General features: G+C 44.7%; 1 protein-coding gene across 23 annotated transcripts in view; it reads left to right on the plus strand.

The window, feature by feature from the left end:
- Positions 1 to 26,519, plus strand: part of CACNA1C (calcium voltage-gated channel subunit alpha1 C) — a 761,926-nt gene that overhangs the window by 652,656 nt on the left and 82,751 nt on the right. For 10 of the 23 annotated variants that reach the window (XM_040463040.1, XM_040463027.1, XM_040463023.1 and 7 more), the window contains 11 exons: positions 5,094 to 5,226; positions 9,662 to 9,791; positions 10,984 to 11,043; positions 15,621 to 15,727; positions 17,882 to 17,969; positions 18,762 to 18,869; positions 19,716 to 19,768; positions 20,093 to 20,239; positions 21,607 to 21,808; positions 23,398 to 23,556; positions 24,175 to 24,285. In XM_040463040.1, coding sequence (XP_040318974.1) covers positions 5,094 to 5,226; positions 9,662 to 9,791; positions 10,984 to 11,043; positions 15,621 to 15,727; positions 17,882 to 17,969; positions 18,762 to 18,869; positions 19,716 to 19,768; positions 20,093 to 20,239; positions 21,607 to 21,808; positions 23,398 to 23,556; positions 24,175 to 24,285 — 1,298 coding nt within the window. Of the gene's footprint in view, positions 1 to 5,093; positions 5,227 to 9,661; positions 9,792 to 10,983; positions 11,044 to 11,184; positions 11,245 to 15,620; positions 15,728 to 17,881; positions 17,970 to 18,761; positions 18,870 to 19,715; positions 19,769 to 20,092; positions 20,240 to 21,606; positions 21,809 to 23,397; positions 23,557 to 24,174; positions 24,286 to 26,519 lie in introns of all 23 variants that reach the window. The other 13 variants (XM_040463021.1, XM_040463035.1, XM_040463030.1 and 10 more) reach the window with 2 other exon arrangements.

Below are 26,519 nucleotides of genomic sequence, written 5' to 3' on the forward strand. Positions count from 1 at the left end.
GGAATAAATCTAACCAAAGATGTAAAGGATCTGTATGCTGAAAACTATAGAAAGCTTATGAAGGTAATTGAAGAAGATTTAAAGAAATGGAAAGACATTCCCTGCTCATGGATTGGAAGAATAAATATTGTCAAAATGTCAATACTACCCAAAGCTATCTACACATTCAATGCAATCCCAATCAAAATGGCACCAGCATTCTTCTCGAAACTAGAACAAGCAATCCTAAAATTCATATGGAACCACAAAAGGCCCCGAATAGCCAAAGTAATTTTGAAGAAGAAGACCAAAGCAGGAGGCATCACAATCCCAGACTTTAGCCTCTACTACAAAGCTGTCATCATCAAGACTGCATGGTATTGGCACAAAAACAGACACATAGACCAATGGAATAGAATAGAAACCCCAGAACTAGACCCACAAACGTATGGCCAACTCATCTTTGACAAAGCAGGAAGGAACATCCAATGGAAAAAAGACAGTCTCTTTAACAAATGGTGCTGGGAGAACTGGACAGCAACATGCAGAAGGTTGAAACTAGACCACTTTCTCACACCATTCACAAAAATAAACTCAAAATGGATAAAGGACCTGAATGTGAGACAGGAAACCATCAAAACCTTAGAGGAGAAAGCAGGAAAAGACCTCTCTGACCTCAGCCGTAGCAATCTCTTACTCGACACATCCCCAAAGGCAAGGGAATTAAAAGCAAAAGTGAATTACTGGGACCTTATGAAGATAAAAAGCTTCTGCACAGCAAAGGAAACAACCAACAAAACGAAAAGGCAACCAACGGAATGGGAAAAGATATTTGCAAATGACATATCGGACAAAGGGCTAGTATCCAAAATCTATAAAGAGCTCACCAAACTCCACACCCGAAAAGCAAATAACCCAGTGAAGAAATGGGCAGAAAACATGAATAGACACTTCTCTAAAGAAGACATCTGGATGGCCAACAGGCACATGAAAAGATGTTCAGCGTCGCTCCTTATCAGGGAAATACAAATCAAAACCACACTCAGGTATCACCTCACGCCAGTCAGAGTGGCCAAAATGAACAAATCAGGAGACTATAGATGCTGGAGAGGATGTGGAGAAACGGGAACCCTCTTGCACTGTTGGTGGGAATGCAAATTGGTGCAGCCGCTCTGGAAAGCAGTGTGGAGGTTCCTCAGAAAATTAAGAATAGACCTACCCTATGACCCAGCAATAGCACTGCTAGGAATTTATCCAAGGGACACAGGAGTACTGATGCATAGGGGCACTTGTACCCCAATGTTCATAGCAGCACTCTCAACAATAGCCAAATTATGGAAAGAGCCTAAATGTCCATCAACTGATGAATGGATAAAGAAATTGTGGTTTATATACACAATGGAATACTACGTGGCAATGAGAAAACATGAAATATGGCCTTTTGTAGCAACGTGGATGGAACTGGAGAGTGTGATGCTAAGTGAAATAAGCCATACAGAGAAAGACAGATACCATATGGTTTCACTCTTATGTAGATCCTGAGAAACTTAACAGGAACCCATGGGGGAGGGGAAGGAAAAAAAAAAAAAAAGAGGTTAGAGTGGGAGAGAGCCAAAGCATAAGAGACTGTTGAGAACTGAGAACAAACTAAGGGTTGATGGGGGGTGGGAGGGAGGAGAGGGTGGGTGATGGGTAATGAGGAGGGCACCTTTTGGGATGAGCACTGGGTGTTGTATGGAAACCAGTTTGACAATAAATTTCATATATAAATAAAAAAAATAAATAAAATAAATAAAAAAAATAAACTGAGCCAGCAGAGAAGATGCCCAGTGCAGCAACAGGGGCATCCTCAGCCTTATGTCTCAGTATTCCACCCACAAAGCTCACCTCAAGGTGCCAATCACGCCAATGAACTCTGGGGCTGCACTAAAAACTGTAAGTTCCTCGAGGGCAAGAACCACAGCTTTGTGTTCAGTACACTGTAGGCAGTAGGTGTTAGAAGTAATTATTTTTATTTGAATCGGCCATAAGCAAAATCACAGAAGTGAAAACGAGTGTCAAATGGGTAGGGGACATGGATCACCAAGGACCAAGAGTGGGGCATCCAGCCCCGCAGTGGTTTTACTTTTGAGCACTGGACCCAGCCATCTGGAAAGCAGCAGCAACCCTGAAGTGTGGCAACACCTTACTGGCCACACTTCTCCAAACCCCAAGAATGGGGATGGGAAAACTGAAGATCCCACAGGTTCCCCTGGCATCTGGGAGTGGAAGTCTAGGCGACTCAGTTGCCAACCCTAAAAATGAACTTTACTTGACTTTTCCTCCCCTGCCAACCTCTCTCCTTACACTTAATACATGCAAAGCATCACATCTGTCAGATTTCTTTCCCTTTGAAGATTTGTGTTTGTCTTTCAGAAGTAGTTTCCTCTTAAACACTATGCCTGGAATTCAGCTCATGTGTGTCTGAATGGACCAACTGACTTGCTTCTCCCCAGAAATGGAAATCAGGGTAGAGCTTCACAAACCATGAGGCAAGCTATTGCAGATGAAAGAGCATGCAAAATTCTTCACCAGGAACTTGGAAAAACACAAAGCTAGTAAATATGTTTTTCTATAAACACACATGATTAAAATAAGCATTAAATTACCTGTTACCAAATTATCATGAATAAGAAAGTGTTGGGTCATTTAGAGCAAAACTGAAAAGAATACAAACAGCTGGGCAGGAATTTAAGATCCTTCTCAATTAAATTTCATTTATAAATATTGTGATTCAGGCCAACTCCTGTTTTACTTATTTTGCTTTACAAGGAGACTCTGCCTTTCTTTTACTTACCAAGGTTTGGTTAGAAAGCTTCAACCATTGGCCTGTTCACCTCGTGCCTCTCTTCTCCTAAAACTATTAATTGCTTTGCTGGTCAGCTCTAATTATGCCAGGGGATAAAAATTTGATTTATTCCTATATTCTGCTGGTCCCCCCAAAAAGCCTTGGGCCCCTAAATGCTTCTGGCTTGATAAAAAAAACACTTTCTGTGGTTGATGGGCATTGAGGAGGGCACTTGTTGGGATGAGCAATGGGTGTTGTATGGAAACCAGTTTGACAATAAATTATATTTAAAAAATAAAAAAAGAATCACTATCTGTGCCAGGCATTTTTTTTTTCTTGGCACAACCTAGCTTCATTTTAACCAGAAGAAGAGAGAGCATGCAGAGACATGGCTGGTCCCTAAGATAAACGTCCTGTAACTATCTTTCCAACCAGCTTAGTCTCCACCTGACCCTCTTCTTTTGTAAAGTCCCTTTCTTTATAAAGCAGATGTTGATGTGAAAGTGTAATCATCAAAAAACAAGGGCTACTATGAGCTGAGCAGAGTGTCTCTCTCCAGGGTTTTCAGCACATGAAGAGATGGAACAGATACATGTAAAGTCAGGCATTCAAGGTATTTGGTCCCAAGTGCCAAGTGAATGCAGGAGAATGACAGGGCTGCTAGAATCACATGAAGGTCATTCTCAAGAGCCCAGGTATTCGGGAGAGCCAAGTGAATGATGCTGTCTTACCTGAGAGTCCTTCTGGCTCTACACCAGGAGATGAGAGCATTTCAAATAAGGAGACAGCATGAGGAAAGGAGAAAGCACATGGCGAGTGTATTCATTTCCTGGGGCTGTCATAACAAATTACCATGAACTTGGTGGCTTAAACCAGCAAATATTTATTCTCGCACAGTTCTGGAGCCTATAAGTCTGAAAGCAGGTATTGGCAGGACCATCCTCTCTCTAAAGGCTCTGGAAAGAATCCCTTTCTCGCCTTGTCCCCATCTCTGCCAGTGGCCAGCAATCCTTGGTGCTCCTTGGCTTCCAGCCTCATCTCTCTGGTTTCTGCCTCTGTCTTCATGCGTGTGTGTGTGTGTCTGTGTCTCCTTATAAGAAAAATAGTCCTTGGATTTAGGGCCCACCCCACTCCAGTATAACTTCATCATGACTATACATCTGCAAAGTTACTGTTTCCAAAGTAAGGTCATGTTCTGAGGTTCCAGGTAGGCATGAATTTTGGGGGGACATTATTCAGGCCACTACTACAAACCTTCAGAAAACAGTTTGATGTGAGTGGAAAATTTGTTAGGGAATAACAGCAGGCAGAGATCAGACTGAGAAAGATGCTAAGCACTACTTACAGGCTAAGAGTCTTCTCTGTGGGTAGAGATAGTAACAACAGCTAACATTTATATAGCACTTGCTATGTGCCAGGCGCCACTCTGAGGTATGTATGTACTATTATCCCATTTGCAGATGGGGAAACTGAGACCAGAAAGACTAAATGCCAGAAAGAAACAGAGCCAAGATTTGGATCTAGACATGGCCAGAGAACCCATGTTGTTGTTACTCCCATTCCCTCTCTAAACATTTTTAAATGCATTTGACCAGAAAAAGATATATAGTAGTTTCCTTCCATGGGCAGTGGCCGTGTAAGCAAAGGATTTTGCTTTTGGTCCACAGTAAATGTGGCCCCTGCCCAGGATAACAAAGGGGCTTCTCAAACTAGTGTTAATGTCTAGTCTTTTGAATGAAGTGCCTGTTGTGGCCAACATCACTGTCCTATTATCCCTACAGCACATGAGTTTTTGGTATTTTTCAGGAATGGGAGTGTTGATTTTAAACTCCAAGGATGGAATTGATTGCAAGTCACCTAAGCCATACCCATTACCCTACCTGCAGCCTAGATGGACAGGCACACCTGGCAATGCCCCAGTCTTCCCCAATCACCTTTCCTAGTGCCTTACAACTAGAATGACCAACCATCCCAATCTGCATGGGACTGAGGAGTCTCTTGGGATGTGGGAATTTCAGTTTAAAAACCAGGACAGTCCTTGACATGAACTAGCCACCCTACTTACAACCCCCTTTGTCATGTGCTGCCAGAAAAGTCTCTCTAACAAAGATTCTAGCAGCGCTCACAGGGAGAGAGCTGAATGTCTTTGTTGATACCCTTCATTTTCAGAGATGCAAATGATGTCTTGATTCTGGTTGGTAGGAAGCTATCTGGAAGTAGGCAGCATAGTGGTAAAAACCTAGTGGGAGTAGTGGAGTTATTTAGAATGGTGCTTTTTTTCTTACAGGAGAAGACGATGAAGAGGAGCCTGAGATGCCTGTGGGCCCCCGCCCACGACCACTCTCTGAGCTGCACCTTAAGGAAAAGGCAGTGCCCATGCCAGAAGCCAGTGCATTTTTCATCTTCAGCCCCAACAACAGGTGTGCAAGAATGGTGGGGGAGGTGGGACTCTACTCTCTCCATGCTACAAGCACAACAGATGCTAACATCCTCCAGCCTCTGAGTGGAGCCTGGGACTCTCCCAACCCCCCACAACTTGTGCAAACAGGCACTGATTTAGGGAAAAGTATCCTATATTCCAAATCAGAAGACTTGGGTCTGTTTTTCCCTCCATTTTTTGACACATGTAAACTCTATTTCTACACTTTTGGTGATTACCCTTGGTAATTTACTAAGTCTATTTAACTTAAAATCTGAAGTTAAGCAGTATCCTACACCTCCTCCTGCAAAATAGAAAGAGCTTATACTGTTTTAACTTCTCTCAGCCCTCCTACCTTACATGTTATTAATTAGTATTTTAGTCCTGTCCTTTATTTTTAACTTCACAAGTTAGACATTATTATCATTTTCATTATTATTATATAGACCAATGTATACTTGAATTTTCATACAACTTCCCATTTTACTCATTCACCATTTTTTCATGTATCTCAGTCCACCCTTCTGTAATCATTTTCTTCCTAAAGCACATTCTTTAGAAGCCCCTAGTGTTTCTTTTTGTTGTTGTTGTTTTTGTTTATGTTTTTATTTATTTTTTTTACTATGAAATTTATTGTCAAATTGGTTTCCATACAACACCCAGTGCTCACCCCAGCAGGTGCCCTCCTCAATACCCATCACCCACCATCCCCTCCCTCCCACCCCTCATCAACCCTCAGTTTGTTCTCAGTTTTTTGAGTCTCTTATGATTTGGCTCCCTCCCTCTGTAACTTTTTTTTTCCTTCCCCTCCTCCATGGTCTTCTGTTAAGTTTCTAGGATCCACATAAGAGTGAAACCATATGGTATCTGTCTTTTTCTGTATGACTTATTTCACTTAGCATAACACTCTCCAATTCCATCCATGTTGCTACAAAAGGCCATATTTCATTCTTTCTCATTGCCACATAGTATTCCATTGTGTATATAAACCACAATTTCTTTATCCATTCATCGGTTGATGGACATTTAGTCTCTTTCCATAATTTGGCGATTGTTGAAAGTGTTGCTATAAACATTGGGGTACAGGTGCCCCTATGCATCAGCACTCCTGTATCCCTTGGGTAAATTCCTAGCAGTGCTATTGCTGGGTCATAGAATAGATCTATTTTTAATTTTTTGAGGAACCTCCACACTGTTTTCCAGAGTGGCTGCACCAGTTTGCATTCCCACCAACAGTGCAAGAGGGTTCCCGTTTCTCCACATCCTTGCCAGCATCTATAGTCTCCTGATTTGTTCATTTTAGCCACTCTGACTGGCATGAGGTGGTATCTGAGTGTGGTTTTGGTTTGTATTTCCCCGATGAGGAGCGACATTGAGCATCTTTTCATGTGCCTGTTGGCCATCTGGATGTCTTCTTTAGAGAAGTGTCTATTCAAGTTTTCTGCCATTTCTTCACTGGATTATTTGTTTTTCAGGTGTGGAGTTTGGTGAGTTTTTATAGGTTTTGGATACTAGCCCTTTGTCCGATATGTCATTTGCAAATATCTTTTCCCATTCCATTGGTTGCCTTTTAGTTTTATTGATTGTTTCCTTTGCAATGCAGAAGCTTTTTATCTTGAGGGGGTCCCAATAGTTAATTTTTGCTTTTATTTCTCTTGCCTTTGGAAACGGGTTGAGTAAGAAGTTGCTGCAGCTGAGGTCAAAGAGGTTGTTGCCTGTTTTCTCTTCTAGGGTTTTGATGGTTTCCTGTCTCACATTTAGGTCTTTCACCCATTTTGAGTTTGTTTTTGTGTATGGTGTAAGAAAGTGGTCCAGTTTCATTCTTCTACATGTTGCTGTCCCGTTCTTCCAGCACCATTTGCTAAAGAGACTGTCTTTATTCCATTGGATACTCTTTCCTGCTTTGTCAAAGATTAGTTGGGCATGTATTTGTAGGTCCAGTCCTGGGTTCTCTATTCTATTCCATTGGTCTATGTGTCTGTTTTTGTGCCAATACCATGCTGTCTTGATGATTACAGCTTTGTAGTAGAGGCTAATGTCTGGGATTGTGATGCCTCCCACTTTGGTCTTCTTCAATATTACTTTGGCTATTCGAGGTCTTTTGTGGTTCCATACAAATTTTAGGATTGCTTGTTCTAGCTTTGAGAAGAATGCTGGTGCAATTTTGATTGGGATTGTATTGAATGTGTAGATAGCTTTGGGTACTATTGACCCAAAGCCCCTAGTGTTTCTTTATGTAAAGTCATTTGACCTGTTTATCTCTTGTTCTTATTTTCTTTTTTTTAATTTTTTTTTCCAACGTTTATTTATTTTTGGGACAGAGAGAGACAGAGCATGAACGGGGGAGGGGCAGAGAGAGAGGGAGACACAGAATCGGAAACAGGCTCCAGGCTCTGAGCCATCAGCCCAGAGCCTGACGCGGGGCTCGAACTCACGGACCACGAGATCGTGACCTGGCTGAAGTCGGACGCTTAACCGACTGCACCACCCAGGCGCCCCTCTTGTTCTTATTTTCATTTCTTGTTCTTGAAAGATAGTTTTGCTGTGTACACAATGTTAGGTTGACAGGATTTGTCTTTTAATATATCAAAGGTATTATTACACTGTATTTTTCCTACTATCATTCCTTTGTAGATAATCTTCCCCTTATCTCTAGCTGTTTTGAATATCTTATGTTGCCTTTGGTATTGTATAGATATACTACCATGTGTCTAGATATGGATTTCTGGCCATTAGTCCTGCTTGGAATGTTATCGATTTATATTTTTCTCTAATTGTCAAAAAAAACATTAAAAATTAGAATGAGAATTGCTAATTCTTGCAAAATTGCAGCCATAATCTCTTTCTGTTCTTTCCTTCTAGCATTCCAAGTAGACATATGTTAAACCTTCTCATTCTGTCCTCCTACGTCTTAATGTGTCTTATAAATCTTTCACCTCATTATATCTCTTTTAGTATTCAGGGTAGTTTTCTCAGTTATATCTTCCAATTTCTTAATTCTCTCTTTAACTTTGTCTACGTTACTGTTTAAACCAGTTTTTATATCGACTTATTTTTTTTTCATTTCAAACAGTTCCATTTGCAGCTTGATTTTCTAGAACCATCTGTCTATATCTAATACTTCTATTGATTCCTCAACTTTGTGATCAAGTCCTTTATTCTGTTAAATATTTCAAATATAATTTTTACATTCTCTATCTGATATGTTCAGTATACACAGTCTTTGGGAGGGCGTTCTAAATCATTTATTTGTTGTTTCTTCTGATTTCTCATCTTAGAAGTTCATCCTCTTATGTGCATAATGATTTTTTGATTGTGACCTCAGTACTTCATCAGATTCTTGTGGACCTAAATTAATATTGGGAAGCTTTCTTCCAGAGGCTTCTTAAGAGTGTTGGCTTAGCCTAAAGTCCCAAGCTTCAGTGCCCTACCTTAAGACTGGCTTGAAATGCAGTTTCCCCATAGCAGTGCTACTACTAGCATCTATTCTCAGGCAACTCTGCCCTTCCTGGATACCTATCACACAGACCCTGGCTCAGTGGATTTGCTTATTTGTTTGAAAAGGATAATCAATGCAGACCTTCTAACTGTAATGAAGCCAGAATTGTCTCATAGAGTTTGCCCTTTCCAAGATTTGCTGCTTCTGCAGCAGTGGGGTCTCTCAGAGCACTACAATGTTGTGAGAAGGAGTCTGAAAGCCTGGATTCAAGCCCTGAACACCGCAGCCCCCCCCACACACACACAACACTCTACAAATTGTCTTTCTGGACCAGCCTCTCCTTCCAGGGTTTCAGTGTTTTTACCTATAAAATGAAGATAATAACACCCATATCCCCTTCCTGAGCTGCCAGGATGAGATAGTATATAAGACACACTTGACATTCAAGGATTTAGCCTTTGTGGTACTACCAGTGAGTGCCCAGAAAGTGTGGTATTGCATGCCTTGGAGCTATTACACAGGAGCATATTGCCTAGCCAGAGAGTAGGCTTAGCCAGCCTTTCAGCATCGACTCTGGGTGGGATCTGTTGTTCCCTATATATAAAAATATGAAGGAGATCTTATAAAATGATTTAATGATGGGGAAAAAGAAGTCCCCCCAAAAAAGCCAGTTGTTAATGTCACAGCAGTATATGAAAATATTGGGATTCCTGAAGGTCTCAGATGTAACCCTCCAAAATGTCAAAAGCTTACTGCCTGTGACAGTGCTTTATAGCTGCAAAGTTCTATACAGATGTGCCTCACACTGAGGATGTAGAGGGGGGTGGGATGTGATTGTCACTACCCTCAGCAGTAAGACCTCAGGTTGAAGAGCCCACTCCCAAACTAACAAGCACCTTTCATAAGCTGAAAGAAGGAGTTGAGCTCTGGCGACCCAGGAGCTGCTTCTCTGACCTTTCTGACATACTTCGGTCCTTCTTTCCTCCTCCCCACACAGATTTCGCCTCCAGTGCCACCGCATTGTCAATGACACGATCTTCACCAACCTGATCCTCTTCTTCATTCTGCTCAGCAGCATTTCCCTGGCAGCTGAGGACCCTGTCCAGCACACCTCCTTCAGGAACCATGTATGCATTCCCTTTTGTCCCCTGCACCTCTTCTTCCCAAGGATGGGACTGGGCCCAGAGCTCTGTTGCCAACCTCAATCAGGACCCCAATTCCAAATACTATAATCAGATGCACAATAAACATTTCTTTAAGAGATTAGGGCTTTGGTAGAAACCATCATAAATGAATAAGAGAACCTGTACCCATATGCCTCAGGCTGGCCTGATTGGCAAAATTCGGGACTCTCATTGCCCTGTGGATGTATCCCTGGTTCCCTATGTACTTAGTAAAAAGTAGCCTTTGACTTCCTGCCTTGCTCCCAATAAACTCTAACTGGTCCTAATCACCAAGCAGATAGGGGGAGCATTGGCAAATAGGTGCCAAAGATGAGGCTGACCTTATACAAAAGAGAGCTTCAGTGACCTTCTGTAGAGTAGAAAACTAAATTTAGAGACCCACCCAAGGCTCTGGTAAACAATATTAAAGGCTAGAGTAAGAACTGCTCTATCTCAAAGCCTGAAGACTTTGTCAAATCCCAACCAGATGAACGTGAAGAGAAGAGTCCACCAACCTAAAGTCATACTCATGCCAAACCACTTGGTGGTCCTGCAGCCTGCTTGGTCCAGAGTTTTCTTAAAAAGGTGTTGGCCCTAGCTCTGATCCATCACCTGAGATATAACAAAGTGTGAACCACGTAGCCTGCCCCCAGCCTCGGCAGTCCTCACATTGAGGATCTTCCTTCCTATGCCCCAAAGAACACAACACCAGTATTTCCACCAACATGAGAAGCCAGCTGAGTCACACCAAAGTGAGTTAAGTATTTTGCATTTTCCTGCAATAAAAAGAAAACCCCACTCTCTGTCCTTTTGACAAGCATCCCAGTGGTCTGATTTGGGTTTGTAAGTAAATTGGATTAATGGGAAAAGCATCCAACCAAATGCTGCCCAGACCCAGGACCCTGGAAGCTCCCCTCACATGTCTGGGGACTTCGTGTGAAGCCACTAAGCTGCCTGAGGCCAGCCCCACTTCAGGATCCAATGCTGTGTATATGCTACTCATCTCCTGTCTGTCTCCACATGGAAAAGCTCACATGACATGTAGTGTGGTTCTGAAGAGTGACTCCTTTTCTGGTGAATGTCCGCTGACCTCTCCTTCCATCCTGCTTCTCTCCCTTCCCACCCCATTCCCACCCTGTTTCTTTTTGTTTTGCAGATTCTGTTTTATTTTGACATTGTTTTCACTACCATTTTCACCATTGAAATTGCTCTGAAGGTAAAGCCCTAATGCCTCTCCCCATCCTGTCCTCCGTGAGCCTCCACTAGCTCTCTGCTACTGTCTGGCGCTAACACACATGTTTCTGTTGGTGTCGAGTTCACTCTCAGAGCCACTAATCCAATTGTGCTTATTTTTCAGATCCTAGGCAATGCAGACTATGTCTTCACTAGTATCTTTACATTAGAAATTATCCTTAAGGTAATGCAATCTGAGCAATGCACTCTCTGCCTATTTCTCTATATCTGCTGTCTCTTTTCTCTCTTGTTTCTTTCACTCTCTCTTTTTTACTCTCAAGCATGAAATTTGATGAATTAGTGCCCCTCACTTTGTGCCCCTCACTTTGCTCAGGCTCAGAAGCTAGAAGAAACCCACCGCCACTGCTGTGCCTCCTCTCAGCCTGGAAGGCTGGAAGGCTCACAGTGTCAACACTGATGATGTCCTGTCACCAGGTCTGGCACTGTGCCAATGCGTGTTGTGCCCCACCACCCCCACACACCCTACCTCCAGGTCATTGATGACTGACCCCTGCTTAGAACTCCCCCTCCCTCCTCCTCCCCAGAGGAGATGCTGTACAAACTCCAAGAGTGGAAAACCTCATGGGGCATGGGAAATCACTTTGTCCATGCCCTTGGACAGCCTTGGTCAACACCTTCCTCCATACAAGTGGCAGGTGCCAAAGCTAGGCTCCAGATGGGCCTGGGTGATAGGAATCATGGGCTTAATTAATGCAAGATTTGGGGCCAGTCTTCCATTGGGGGCTTTCAACAGACGACTGTAGATTACTTGAGTCCTCAGTTTCCTGTTGAAAAGCCTTGTTACGATGCCCCTTGCCCTAAGCATGAAAGAAGAACCAGGTCCCAAGCCCCGGTCCTGAGAGCACATGGAGCTGGCCCGGCCTGTGACTGGTGGCCCCAGGTGCTGCTGACCTCTGATGGCAGAACTTCTACAGACTTACCCCATCGGTAGAACCCACCTCTGAAAGCACTGGGATGAGAGAGATCGCTTTCTAAGTTTTATTTTATTACTTCTATTAATTTATAATTAATATATTATTTATATTTATTTTATTATTATTTCTAAGTTTTTCCAGTATACATCTGAGCCTCTAAAACAATGTATTGCCAAACCACTCCATCTGAGACTCAGGATGTGAGTTCTGAGACCCAGGAAAACTACATTTCAGCATTTGCTTTCTTCTCATTTACCTGAACAGGAGGGTTGTAGGCTCTAAAACATATCCTTCAGCTTGGTGTCTTCTTCCTGGGAGACTCATCTGGGACTCCTCCTCCCAAGGAGTCCAGGCTCCCTCTCCCCCTCCCTGGGGCTGATGCCAGCCACTGTCCACATCTGACCATGTGCCACAGCTAGCCTGCAAACCCTTCTTTTCCTGATGCAACTTCTAAGTCATGACCCAGACCTTTAATGTACATGACAGTTTTGTCACATCCAGATACAAGTTGAGTGGGGCCGTTTTGAGTGTCCACTGTGTCTGTGTCCCCAAAAGGCTGAGCTGTCCAGACCTCCAGCTTCTGTCCCTGGTTCCAGTGACCAAGGGACTTCCTCAGGTTTCCTCTTCTACTCTAGGACAGTGGATCTAACCAGGCCCCAATCCCTGGGGGTGGGAAAAGGGAACCAAAAGCTGTCTACCTGCATTGAGATGTAGTCTGTAAAACCCCCTTTCCATGGTGAGCTGAGTTCTGGACTTCAGACTCAGGGAGGCACACAAACACCCAAAACTCTTTCCTGGTATAAGAAAAGCTCTGAGGCCCATTTCTCAGGACTCCTCCACAGAGCTTCCCTTATGGATTTCAGTGGTGCTGTTTATCCTTCAGGATTGCCATGCAAACAGAAGTGAAAGATCTCTTTGCAAACATTATCATGGCAAGAGCCTTCCCTCCCTTCACCCTCTCCCTCTTCTACTCCCTTTGATGCTCAGTGTGCTTCTAAATATAAAGCCCAGTCCCCACCCCACTTCCCTGCACCTCCTTCCACTGGGCCCCTCTGCCTTGCCTGAAGGCTCAGCTTTCTACCTGGCACAGACAACAACCGTCTCATTGTCCAAGGGGCATTTAGTGTCAAGAACAGTTTAAAGACCTGGGGATATTTGGCCTTAAGAAGAAAAGGCTTGTAGGACCATGACTGTTGGCCTGAATACTGCAAAATACTGTCACATAGAGGAGGGACGAGGTGAACTGGGCCTAGCAGTAAATACAAGTTATAGGATACATCTAGTAACTAGAAGAGCTGCCTGGGGAGGCAGTGGTCGCCTGTGACTGGACAGAGCGGCTTTCCTGCCCTTCAAGTTCAGAGAGTCAGCAATCTCATGGCCACCTTTTTTTTTTCCTGAGGCTGAAAACACCATGGCAATAGGCTTTTCCTATGCAATGGCTTAGAACTGTGTGTCCATTAGCAAAACGGGGTATGGAAAGGACACTTTGCACTGAGTACCTGAACCTGGCCTCTTATGTTGTCTTAAACAGCTAGAATAATTTTCAAATAAATTCTCATTTTTCAGCACCCAGTTGCCCTTTCTCCTAAGGCCATTCTGCTGGCCCTGCCCAGGCATGTCCCTCCCACCCCTTACACACACACACTTTTTGGAGTGCTGGTCTCATTCTAGGTCCCTGACAAATAGGACCCCAAAGTCAAAGGACAGACGTTGGCACTGTGAGCCCTACTAGTGCACCTATTCAGGGAGTGCTCTTCCCTGACCGTGGAGGGCTCTGTGATGCTCAGTAGTGTCCTCACAATATTTGAGACAAGAGTGAGGCAGGGTCGGACTCAGTGCCTTCTCTGAAACTAAAAGTGAATGGCTAGGGAAGGTGCTTGGCCTTCTGCAGGCACAGAGGCTCTGTGTTTAAGTGAATTATAGGAGCCACCCAAATCCAGTCCCTGAAGTCCTAGATCTTCACTGAAAGACAGGACAGCAAGCCCCTCCTAGATTTTCACTGAGAGACAAGACAGTAAGCTCCTCCAGATGGCAAGCCTATATTCCCCTGCAACCTTTTATATAATATACCCACTTCTAGAAACTGTTGCAGGACACAGGTGCCTGGGTCCCCTGTGACCCCCTGCAGTAGGAGATAAATGGAAAGAATTAGGTTGCAAGAGCTATTTTTGTCAGTTCCTCCTGTGTTTGCTTTTGAATTGCTCTGCGGACATGCTGCCTTGGGCATGCTCTGATTCCAGAGAGATAAACTGGACCCCAGATGACCAGGGAGCTGCTCTCAGTCTCTCAGCCACTGGCTCCAAATTGTTCCCTTTGGCTGATGCATCACGGCCCATGGCCTTTCACAACCCTTAACCTGGAAATCTGCTGGCTCTTAATTCAAATCAACAGAATTGGAAAGGCTATTTGTTGAGCATCTACAGTGACTTTATACTGAGCTCAGAGAGAGATAATAATAGCCAAGCCCTGTAACAATAATCACCATCCCATGTGCTCCCATTTTAGTCTTCAAAGGACCTCCATGTTGCCTTTCTATGTGTGCCTCATAAAGACAGGGAATAGTATGCCCACTTTGTAGATGGGGAAACTGAACATCCTTATATAGGAAGAATCCAGAATTCAAATCCAATCTATCTGGCCTCAAGTTTAGTTTTCTCTGATGATAGTAAGTGTTTTACCTGTAATAACTCATTTGATGCCAATAACCCTAGAGGGTAGACATTATCATTACCCTCATTTCTCAGATGAGGAAACAGGGACATAGAAGCTAAGTAACTTGTTCCAGGCCATACAAACAAAATATGATAGAGCTGGGATTCAAACTCAGGCAGCCTGGCTCCAGAGCCTATGCTTTTAACCATAGTCCCACATTGTCCCTCTGTGTGTTCACATAGCTTGGACCTTAAAGAACATCAGTCTAAAAGGAAGATAATAGAATTGAGTTTAGAATATTTGGCATAGATCATAAACACTAATTAAGGTTAGGAAATGGAGGAATGCTAATTGCCAAATGTATTGGTAGAACTTCTCACTGGGCACTAGGATGCCCAAGACTTTGGTTTGCCCAAGACTGAAGAGTTGCCTGGGTGGTACACAGGACTTTCAGTACCAAAACAGGAATCCTGGGAAAACCAGGACAGTTGGTCACCATACTAGGTGTGTCCCACCTTTCCCCAGATGCCTAGTATCTGAATCTGGCTCTGGGGGTTGGGAGAGGAGGTTGGGAAGTTTGCATACAAAGGGAAACCTGGTCTGGGCAGTGTCAGCAAAGCGCTCCTCAGGGCCAGGATCAGGGACCTGTGATGAGGAACAGTGGAAAATGAGAGATAGATGGCAGGGCCCAATCTGAAAAGGCTTCAAATATGGAGTCTGGTGTGGTCTAGTAAGTGGAAGGAGCCACTTAACAATCCTGAGCCTGGAATTCTTTTGTGGTTATATACATGATTGCAGAATATTGTCCTTGGCCCTGCCTCTCTTTCTGCAGTCCTGCCTGCCCCCAGTCCTCTCACTGCTCTTCGGCTTGCCCTACCCAAAGGATGCTGTGGGAGGAGAGGGAGGCATGAGGGGGTCTCTGGAGCTTGGGCAGGGACCACTCATGCTCATGTTTCTCTTTGCCTCCCTGCAGATGACTGCTTATGGGGCTTTCCTACACAAGGGCTCTTTCTGCCGGAACTACTTCAACATCTTGGACCTGCTGGTGGTCAGCGTGTCCCTCATCTCCTTTGGCATCCAGTGAGTAGGACTCCCTCAGCCAATGATAGGGCCACACAACTAGAAATGGGTGTCAGAGAGAACGATCAAGACTCTGAAGTCTTGCATGGCCACCAGTCTATGACAGGAACAGGGAGGGACCCCTGAATTGTACAACATGATGGCTTTTTGTCACATCCTCAGTGGTGTGACACTTGGGGGGTATGTCCATCCAGCCAGAATATGTTTAAAATATATGGATCTTGGCATGACAGGCAGGACCAGGCCCAGTTATAATGAGAGGAATGCCTCCAGGGCCTTCATATCTCCTCTACTACCTGCCCAGTGCCCTTGGCTACCCTCAGCTCCAAGGGCCCTCCATTGCCATAACCAGCCCTGATATTCCAGTCCATCTTCCCTCCCTTTCTCTCTCCAGTCAAAGCACCTGATGAGAAGAAGGGAGTGGGGGACAGAGAAAGAGAGGAATTACAGATTCTCAGTCTTGGCTGCATAGTGGAATAGACTGAGTAGTTTCAGGAAAGACATTTGCCTAGATCCCTCTCCCCAAATTTTTATCTAATTGGTCTGGGCTACAGGCTCAGGCTTTAGGAATTTTAAAAGTTCTCTGGGTGACTCCACCATACAACCAAGGTTGCCAGTTTGCTCAGGTTTAAAAGGATCCAATTACTAATTTCTCCCAAGTTCTATCTGCTGATAACATTAACTCTGCCTTCAACTTAAAAGCCCTTTCACATGCACAATCTTCTGCTGTCCTCACAAAAAAAGCTGCAGGCAGGACAGGGACTGTTACCACCATTTTATAGATAGGAAGACTGAGGTTCGGGGCATGAGATGTGCCCAAGGTCATACCAATGGCAGAGGAAAGGGGTCCTGGGTATCCTTTCCCAAGGGTGTTTTCATGGTAAGCCTAGAAAGAGCAGACATGGGAAGAACAGGAGTGAGACACTCTCTGTGATCATCTGTTATCATCTCTGTGATCATCTTAGCTGTCTGCTGGGAGCCTAAAGGTCTAGATTCTAATCCCAGCACTACCACTAAACTACTATTTAACCTTGAACCAAGAACCACCCCCCCTTTAGTCTGTGCTTTCTGCACCTAACCTTAAAATCCCTTCCATTGCCATTCAGTACAAACAGACTCCCTCCCTGAGATACTTGGATAACTAGGAATGCCCTTTGAATCCTTTCAGATAAAAGAACCATGAACCAGAGAAATCAGATCTACCAGCTCCCTCCTGAGCACATTATCCTAACCTCATGCTGATGTGTCATACATTTTTTAGGTCCCAAAGTGTGTACAAGGCTCTCTGAAAGACTGTGAGGGTATCTCAAGCAAATGGGTAGTGTGTGAGGGTTGAAATAGAGACCACCTGGATGGATGAATAACTCCAGAAGCCATGCAGGCTTCCTGCCGAGGGGCTTGTGGGGAGAACTGCACCTTAGTGCCTCATTTCCACTAGGGAACAGCAAAAGCCAAGGCTCCCAGAAATCCTGGCCAAGCCCTAGCATCCAGGCATGTGGAACCTGCTGTGTAGAATCCATTCCTTCAAGTCCTGAGTGTGTTATGAACGGGTGGTTTTATATACACCTGTAATGGGCAACTGCCTGGAGAACACCAGAATAGCTCCTCCATCACCTCCAGCCAACAAGGCCTGAAGCTCCACCATCTGTATAACATTTCTTCGAGATCGGTGATGTCTTCATCAGACATAAAAGCTACCATTTATTCGGTTCATAATATGCACCAAGCACACTGCAAATGATGCAGATACTGTTTCCTCATTTAATCCCTGCAACAACTTATGAGGTCCACTTTACAGATTAAAAAGTTAGGGAATTTATCCTCTGTGAATTGGCTGTTAAGTGACAGAGCTGGGGTTCTCTTTTCTTTACTAAAGCTCCCTTGAGTAACACATTATATTGCTAATGACTTCTGGTAAATTGCTTTTCATATTATTTACACACCAACAGGAAGTCCCAGGGTCACTGGCAAGTTTCAGGCTCTTCTAGGATGGTAGATGGGAGTAGAGAATTGTCCCAGGATAAGAAAGTCCTCAAAACAGACTTTACACTTTCTCAAGTTTGCCTGGGGTCAGCCTGTCAGGACACCCCCTCACATTATTTTCTGCTCCACCACAACAGGAGCTTACTCCCCTGCCCTGTTTCTCTCTCCCAGGTCCAGTGCAATTAATGTGGTGAAGATCTTGCGAGTTCTGCGAGTCCTCAGGCCCCTGAGGGCCATCAACAGGGCCAAGGGGCTAAAGGTGAGAAGGGTGGGCCTAGGTGAGGAGCCATCAGCAGAGCAAGCATCAACCCAGCTGTGGACTGGGGGGATATAAGTGAGGCAGGGGGGTGGGGGTGGAGGGCTGGACAGAGGAGAAATGGCCGGAGCAAATGGCTGCTGTGTTAGAGCCTGGACTCTCCAGCCTGTACTTCTAGTCCCACTTCAGGCTAAAGAGAACAAGGATAGGCAGCTGTTCAAAATCAGAACTTCTAGGGGCTCCTGGGTGGCTCAGTCAGTCAAGTGTCTGACTCTTGGTTTCAGCTCAGGGCATGATCTCATGGTTCACGAATTCAAACCCCTCATCAGGCTCTGTGCCCAGCTACATGGAGCCTGCTTGGGATTCTCTCTTTCTCCCTCTTTGCCCCTCCCCTGCACTCTCTCTCTCTCTCTTAAAATAAATAAAATAAACTTAAAAAAAAAAAACAAAATCAGAACTTCTAAGCAAAACTTGTGCATAAAAGAGACACACACACAAACCCAGGGCCCCTACATGAAGATGAGGCCCCCATATTCCTCCACCTATAAAATGGGAAACTAGCAGGGCTTTTGTCCCTATAGTCACCTAAAGCCCAACAAAGGACTTTGAGTTCCATTGGATCCCATCACCATGTGAACCTGGGAAGGTGCTTTGCCTCTTTGAGTCATATTTTCACTCTGGTGACAAAGGGGCTGTCCATGAGCCTCCCTCAGAGAGGTTCGTGCCTTGGCTAATGGAAGCTCAGGCTGTAGGCACTTCCTGAAACCTGTCCCCTGCCTTCCCTTCCCACCACAGCACGTGGTCCAGTGCGTGTTTGTTGCCATCCGGACCATAGGGAATATCGTGATTGTCACCACGCTGCTCCAGTTCATGTTCGCCTGCATCGGGGTCCAGCTTTTCAAGGTAATAGCTTGGCTCTGATCTGTGCTCCTGCTTCCTTCCCCTCCTGTCAGCATGCCTGAGAAAGATTGCTGGCAGATACACTCAAAAGAGGACAGCGGCCTGGGTCAGACTTAGGATGAGTGGAACCTCCAAACACCCTCCCCTCAGCTTCCCCCACTGGAAAGGAGGACTCTCCACCAAGCCAAGGACCCCCTTGGTCTTGCAGCGCAGCCTGCCTTTCTGATCCCTTCCCTTCCTTCTAGCAAGAAAGGGAGAGGGACTTTTATCCTCTGAAGCCTCATGCCAGTCACCTGCTCAAACCTCTGCAGTGGTCCCCCATTATTGACAGCATCAAATCCACCCTTCTCCAGCCAGCTTTCAGAACACTGCATCCATCCAGGTTCTCTCTCACTGCCTCCTGACAAGGCCCTCCCCCTCCCCTACAGTGAGGCTGGCTTCCTTGGTTTCTGCTCTTTCTGCCTTAATCCTTTTATTTCTGAAGCATTCTTCCCCCTGCCCTCTTCCACTGACTATATAAATTCACCTGATTTCCGGCCATTTAATTTGTCCCTCTGAGACCTGTTCCACTTCCACCTTCTTTAGGCCAGCCAAAAGAGTCCAGCTCTTGTGGAGTGGAGTTCCCCCCTTTTTTAAAAATTTCAATGGTACATCCAGCACTGAGCATCTTTATTCACTGACTGCTTGGTATATGTGAGTCATGGCTTCCCGGTTAGATTCTGCTCACCTTGTCCTTTTTGCCCCAAGTTCCTAGCACAGTGCTGGGCTATATACATGATCACTAATCATTTCTTGACTGATTCATTGATTAATGAACATCTCCAATCACTTTGTTCTTTTGCCTTCCAGGGAAAGCTCTACACCTGTTCAGATAGTTCCAAGCAGACTGAGGCGGAATGCAAGTGAGTACAAGCTGGAGGGCAGCCAGCACAAAGGATAGTTAATTCTGGGAGGTTAGTGACTTGGCCTGAGAGGAAGGACAGTCCATTCTTTCTCAGATAGCACTGACAGGTGGACTTCTACCTTTGGGTAATGTGATACTGTTGACATGAAATGTAAGATTATCTGTTCTTGAAAGGTCTACCCACTGAAGTTCTTCACAACGGCTCACACTGTGGGGTTTAAGCCTAGCCAGTCTCATCCCACCAAGCAAGCCAGGAGTCATTGGTGGGTCAGGTGTGAAGGAAGGTGAGAAACACAAGAATTAACTCTTCCTTCTTTCTCAGGGGTAACTACATCACATACAAGGATGGGGAAGTTGACCACCCCATCATCCAGCCTCGCAGCTGGGAAAACAGCAAGTTTGACTTTGACAATGTTCTGGCAGCCATGATGGCCCTCTTTACTGTCTCCACCTTTGAGGGGTGGCCAGAGTGAGTATGCAAATCACAGCCTGTCCACCCTGATATTAGAGCCCAAGCTATTCCCCCAAGTTTTATTACTGTCCCACACTCAGGTCGTGCTTACCTGTGTCCTCCCCAAACAATGAGGCTTTGTTCCTAGACAATCTGCATACCATGGTCACTGCTGAAACATAGACTATTCTTTTTCTGGAAGATGTCAAATTTTCAGAAATTCCAACCAAAAATGATCTTCTTTTAGCTCTCCTTCCCTACTTCAGAGTGAGCTGCAATGATAGGGGTCTTTATCATTACTCTCATGGCACATAGGAATGGGGTGAGTTTCTCTAGGTATGAGCCCTTAGATAGCCCTTAGACAGGATTCAAAATTACTGATCCCAACATGCACTCAATGTGGGTAGAGATGGCAAAGATATCTGTTTTAGACTCTACCTCAGTCTCCTTGGAAAAAGCCTTGTCTATAATTATGGTGAAAAGTAAGAAAAGGATGGAAGCCTGAGTCCAAATTCCTCTGCAGAGATCATGCCTAGACCAGCCTGGTTGGCCCTTTACACTGTTATCACCTCTACCAGGCAGCTTGTGCATCAGGTGTTCCATATATCTTTGTATAGACACCTGCTTCCCCGTACGCCCCACCCAGTGCACTCCAGGGAAATTATCATCTAAAAGAAAGAAAATTCTAAATATTCCTAAGTCAGTAACCACACATGGATCTTAGATAAGAGTCCCATTATTATATGGTAAAATATAGATGATACCTAGAGAATAACCAAGTACTGTGCAGAGTAACAAAAGAAAGAGAGGAGTTAATCCCTGTCCATGAAGAGAAACATACACATATAATGGCATACATATATAAACTACCTAAGTATAAACCCAAACCATTGTTGGTGATCTGAATAAGCTTGGGTCATTTTTACCTAATATTTTTATCTAAATGGATATTTGCTCTCAGATAGATTTATTTTATGCTCACTGTAACATCCTCTGAGCCTATGCCAGTTTGCAAAGCTGTTTCAATATTTACTAATGTTTCCAGTATTTGAAATCAATGTCCATGACTCATTTTACAAATTCTTGACAGTTTCAAAACACCCTCGTATACACTATATCAACTATCTTGCCAGGTAGGAAAGTCAGGAATTATTGTCTCTCCATTTCACAAATGAAGAATCTGAGGCTCAAAGAGATTTATTTGTCCATGGTCCCACCCCAGTAAGTGGCAGAGCTGGAACTTGAACCCAGATCTTCTGACTCCCAGCCTATAGCTGTTTCCAGCACCCTTGATCCTGAGGATACCTAGGAGTAGTGGTGCTGTCATTCCACAGAAGTGACACTGCTTCTCCGGTTCCCTCTGTGGGGCCTGTCTCCTCCTGCAGGCTGCTGTACCGCTCCATCGACTCCCACACAGAAGACAAGGGCCCCATCTACAACTACCGTGTGGAGATCTCCATCTTTTTCATCATCTACATCATTATCATTGCCTTCTTCATGATGAACATCTTCGTGGGTTTTGTCATCGTCACCTTCCAGGAGCAGGGGGAGCAGGAATACAAGAACTGTGAACTGGACAAGAACCAGGTAGCTTTCTAGGAAGAGAGGAACAGGTGGCAGGGCTGGGTGGGGAGAATGCGAGGAATAACAGCAGTTGGCAGCCTGTGGCCAACCCAGAAGAGAGGCTGAGGTCAGAAGAGAGATCTATGCAGATGCTAAGATCATCTGTCTGCTCCTCAACAAGGGAATAGGGCTGTCAGTCTTCTGGAAGGCCCTGGACAAAAGAAATGCAAATCTCTGCAAATCCTGAATCTGGCATTCAGCCAACAAATATTTGTTAAGCACCTACTTAAGGAGACTCCATGATAGATGCTGTGAGAAAAAACCTCACACCCTATCTCTTAGAAGTTAACAAGTTAATAAGTGCCCACGTGGGTTGGCACACTGATAATGAAGAAAGAAACTAGAGCAATGAGGCAGTGAGGATTTCAGGGGTGAGGAAGAGAAGGGCCTTAGAAAACCCTTAAATGGTTTAAGTAAAACACAGAGGCCTATGCATGAGGTGGGGGCAAGAAAGAGGCTTCAGTAGGAATAATGTGATAATGCCAGGACAGTAAGGTATTCTGTGGCCTCTGAGAAAGTTGGCAACTCCATCAGTGAAGAATGAAGCTGTTACAGTGGGCTGCAACATGTTGTCACTGAGGTCAGTTCCCCAGCTAGACTCCTCAATGGGGAGAGTAAGGAGGAGTTATATCCCTGTGTGTGAGTAACTTAAGGTCTCATATGGGAAAGCACATAGCACAAGACACTCAGCTCTACACCAGTTAGACCAGCTGGACCTCTCATGGACTTTGATGTCAACATCTTGAGTTTAGACTCATCATTCTGGCTGTTCTATGACCTTTGGATTGGAAGAAAGACAGGAAACAAGGAGACCAATTAGAAAATATAGATGAGAGATGATTAGACCCTCATCTACTATCAGGTTAATGATAGTGGAGGTGGAGAAAATAAGAGGAAATAAAATTGGTCAGGCTTAGAGATTGGGTGTGGAGGCTGAGAGTAAGGGAAGAGGCTGGAATGACTCACCAGTTCCTGACATAGGAATCTGGGCACAGTGCAGAGAAATGAATCTGTTCTGTTCTGGAGTCTAGATCTGTTCTGGAGTCTCAGGAATGTCGTCAGCCTAAGATCTCCTCCCCTATCCATGAACTATCTTCAGATCTTATGTACATGGGTAAATAAGGAAGATTGACTTAGGATAGGAGGAAAAGTTGAGGAGGGAAGTGCCCCAAGGAGCATCTGTGGTATAGGAAATAACCAATGGGAAGAGGAACTGTCATTCAGTATTTATCAAATGCCAACTAAGTGTTGGCAGCATACCAGACATTACCAAGTTGAGAAAATGAGACGCAAACTCCATGACTAAATCTTGGTAAGGAGATTGACTAGAGGCAATTCTTTCCTTCATTTAGGGAGTTACAGAAAATTTTTTTTAAAGTCCAAATAGTCTCTCAAACCTATAAATGAGTAGAGCAGTAGATTATTTCTTTGACTCCCAAGGTGTATAGTTTCATCCACATCCCACCCTCCTCTACCATCCCCACACACATCATCCAGGTTACTAACCCCCTCTCTCCATTCCCACCCCAACCCTCCCGCTGCCTCCCTCCCAGCGACAGTGTGTGGAATATGCCCTCAAGGCCCGGCCCCTGCGAAGGTACATCCCCAAAAACCAGCACCAGTACAAAGTGTGGTACGTGGTCAACTCCACCTACTTTGAATACCTGATGTTCGTCCTCATCCTGCTCAACACCATCTGCTTGGCAATGCAGGTCAGTGCAGGGGGGCCCTGGATATGTGATGCCTGCAGGAGGGAAAATGCTAGGGGAAGATATGAAGTGTAGAAGACCTGCCTGGCTGTCTCTAGCGTGTCACCTTCATATTGACCAAGGAAGCAGAAAGAGCAGAACTGTCTTCTTTTCCCAGAAAGAGAAAGATAAGTGTCCCTTTCAAGGATGAGCTCCTCTCTGGCATCTTATGAAAGAATCCATAGGAGCCTGGGTTAAGAAAACATTTAGAGTGAAGGAAATGGAGAACAGAGGGGGAGCTTGAAGAGCTCATTATTGTCAGTGAGGCATGGGTGTAGAGGTTGGTTCTATATCCACCTGTCTTCAGAGAAGTCAACTTGTGCTTAAGCTCTCCTGAGAGCCAGAAGTCTCCATAAAGTTGTCATAACCAATCAAAGCAGGAACACAGAATTCTGCCAACCTGCATTTTCAGAGCTAGCAGAGAAGGGAAGAATTTGCAGGTTTTCCTGAGTCCATCTTACTGCCCATGGAGATGTGAATGGCCTTCCAGGTTTTAGTTCAAAGAAGATCTCTGTTGAGAGGAGGGTGGTGAGGAGTAGGGATGTTCCCGCCTCATTTTCACAATTTTTCCCCTCCCCTCAGCACTATGGCCAGAGCTGCCTATTCAAAATCGCCATGAACATCCTCAACATGCTCTTCACTGGCCTCTTCACTGTGGAGATGATTCTGAAGCTCATTGCCTTCAAACCCAAGGTAGGCCTCTGAAAAAGGTGTCTGATCTGCAGGTACCAGAGAGATGGAGAAGAAGGGGAGGAAGGAGTGCCAGTATTGAAAGAAGGAGAGTGAGGGGCAAAACTAATCAGTGAAAGACCCAGGTTCTTGGAAGACAAATGTTATACCTCCTAAATCTACCAGGAGTTGGACCAGGACAACCCCTTGAGATAGAGTCTCTACTCTAGTCCATGGCTGGGATATACAGGAAACAGATTCCTCCTTGAGCCAAGCCTCTTCTTCCAAGGAGGCAGATGATGGTCCTTCTTCTCCCCTTTCCTACCCTGTCTCCACCCTCACCCCCCAACACATAATCTAGAAGAAGCTATTCCCACCAACTGGCAAACCAAACCTCTTCACAACCAGCCCCCCAGATTCACTCAGACTGCTGTTCTACTCTTCTCTCACTTCATCAGCTGCACAGACCACCCTCAAGCTCAGCCAGGGCTTCATTTGCTCAGGGCTCAGCATTCCAGCCTATGGGGACCTCCTGTTCCCCTCCTCGGAGGCTACATCATTGTTCCCTTGCACTTTCCAGTACAAAAAGGGCAAATGTCTTATAAGCAGACATTATAAGCAACTTCTAGAAACAAAGCCTGGAAGAAAGATTAGAACTATTGGCTGAATGAGGCAGGGTAGGGAAGGTTGGATTGCCTGTCATCTTGGATTCTCTGTGCCCCCCTAACCAGCCCCAATCCCTTCTCCTGGATAATGGAGGAGTAAACTGACTTGAATATCACCCACCATCTTCCACCCCTGAAGACAGGTCAGAATCACTGGCATACCCTGGCTTGGGATTCACAACATGGGCAGCTACTCCTGAGGGAGGGTATAGCAGCAACTCAGTGGCTTCTCTGGCTACCACAACCCCTTTTGGAGAGCAGTAAGAAGGAAAGAGTTGGTTTTAAGAGAATCATATGGCTCCAGACTTGAGGAAACCTCTCCAGCTTTTTGAGCCTTCTCTCCCCCTCCTTTACTAGTTTTTACAGATACAACACATCAAAAAGAGACAAAAAGGAAGAGTCCTTGACCATATATTCCATTTTTATTCAAATTTTTACTTGTCCTGGGATTAATTGGGACAGAGGGGGTGCTCCTTGGCTATTGGATCTGTATTCATTTACCATGATGTCATCTTCTTTGAATTAAAATTCAACTAACATTTCTGAATAACCTGCCATGTGCTACACATATCTCATTGCATATAATCTTCAAAACACCCTCATAAGAAAGGTATTAGCATCCTCATTTTAGGAAAGAGGGAAATGAAGCTCAGAGCAATTAAGTGTAATATTAATTACACCATTATTAAGTGGCAGAACTGGGAATAGAATCTGGTGCCTCTGACTTTATAGTCGATGTCATTTCCACTGTGCCAAGCTGTTAGCAAGCATCTTCCATGTCAGGTGTTCTGCTGGGTACTTTTCAGAAAGAGGGAAACAACCTTTGAGAGACTTCAAAGATGAGACAGACAATATTCTTGTAATACTTATTCCTTCTCTCAAAGAATGCCTGTGAATCTTGGCTAATTTTCAGAGGATAAGACTCTTAATAAGTGTCATTTGGTGAAAATAATGGTGTTTTCCTACCTCCTCCAGGGCAGAAAATATACTCTTTTCACTTTCCCTTCCAAACCCAATCTTATTCAGGGGCATACATATTGTCCTGGCCTAGAAAAGACCACTAAATGTCCCTGACCACCTTCCATGGGGCCCACAGTACCTCTGCTTACCTGTGGTCCTATTCCAAGTCATGTGGCTCAGCAGTACTGACAGGTTCACAGCCCACAGCAACGTGACCAGTGAGGCTGGGAATACAGGATCATTGCCAAGTTGAGCTTCAGTCTCAGATGACAGCCTCTAGTAGAGAAACTGGCATCATTTTCACCTAGTTTCATGAGACATATGGTTTAAATATTTCAAAGCCTTGAGTCATTCCACAGTTGACTCAGATGTGTCTCTGATGGTGTCTGATGCAGTCTGCAGAACCCTGCATTGGACTTTCTGAATTATACCTCATAAGTACAGGAGATGTATTAAGCAAACTGCCCTAAGAAGAAAATGAAATTGATCCCTGCAGGGGCTTATGCCTGAAAGACACCCTTACCTAAATCTTGCAGATCAAGGAGTAAGCCATTTTCTAGGAAGTAGCTAGCTGAGGTGGTCTAAACCATAGAGTGACTCCTAGTTGTCTCAATCCCTAGTTTTCTACTGTGA

This window comes from Herpailurus yagouaroundi, unplaced genomic scaffold, assembly GCF_014898765.1.
Source record: "Herpailurus yagouaroundi ecotype Mexico unplaced genomic scaffold, PumYag 355, whole genome shotgun sequence".
NCBI lineage: Eukaryota > Metazoa > Chordata > Mammalia > Carnivora > Felidae > Herpailurus > Herpailurus yagouaroundi.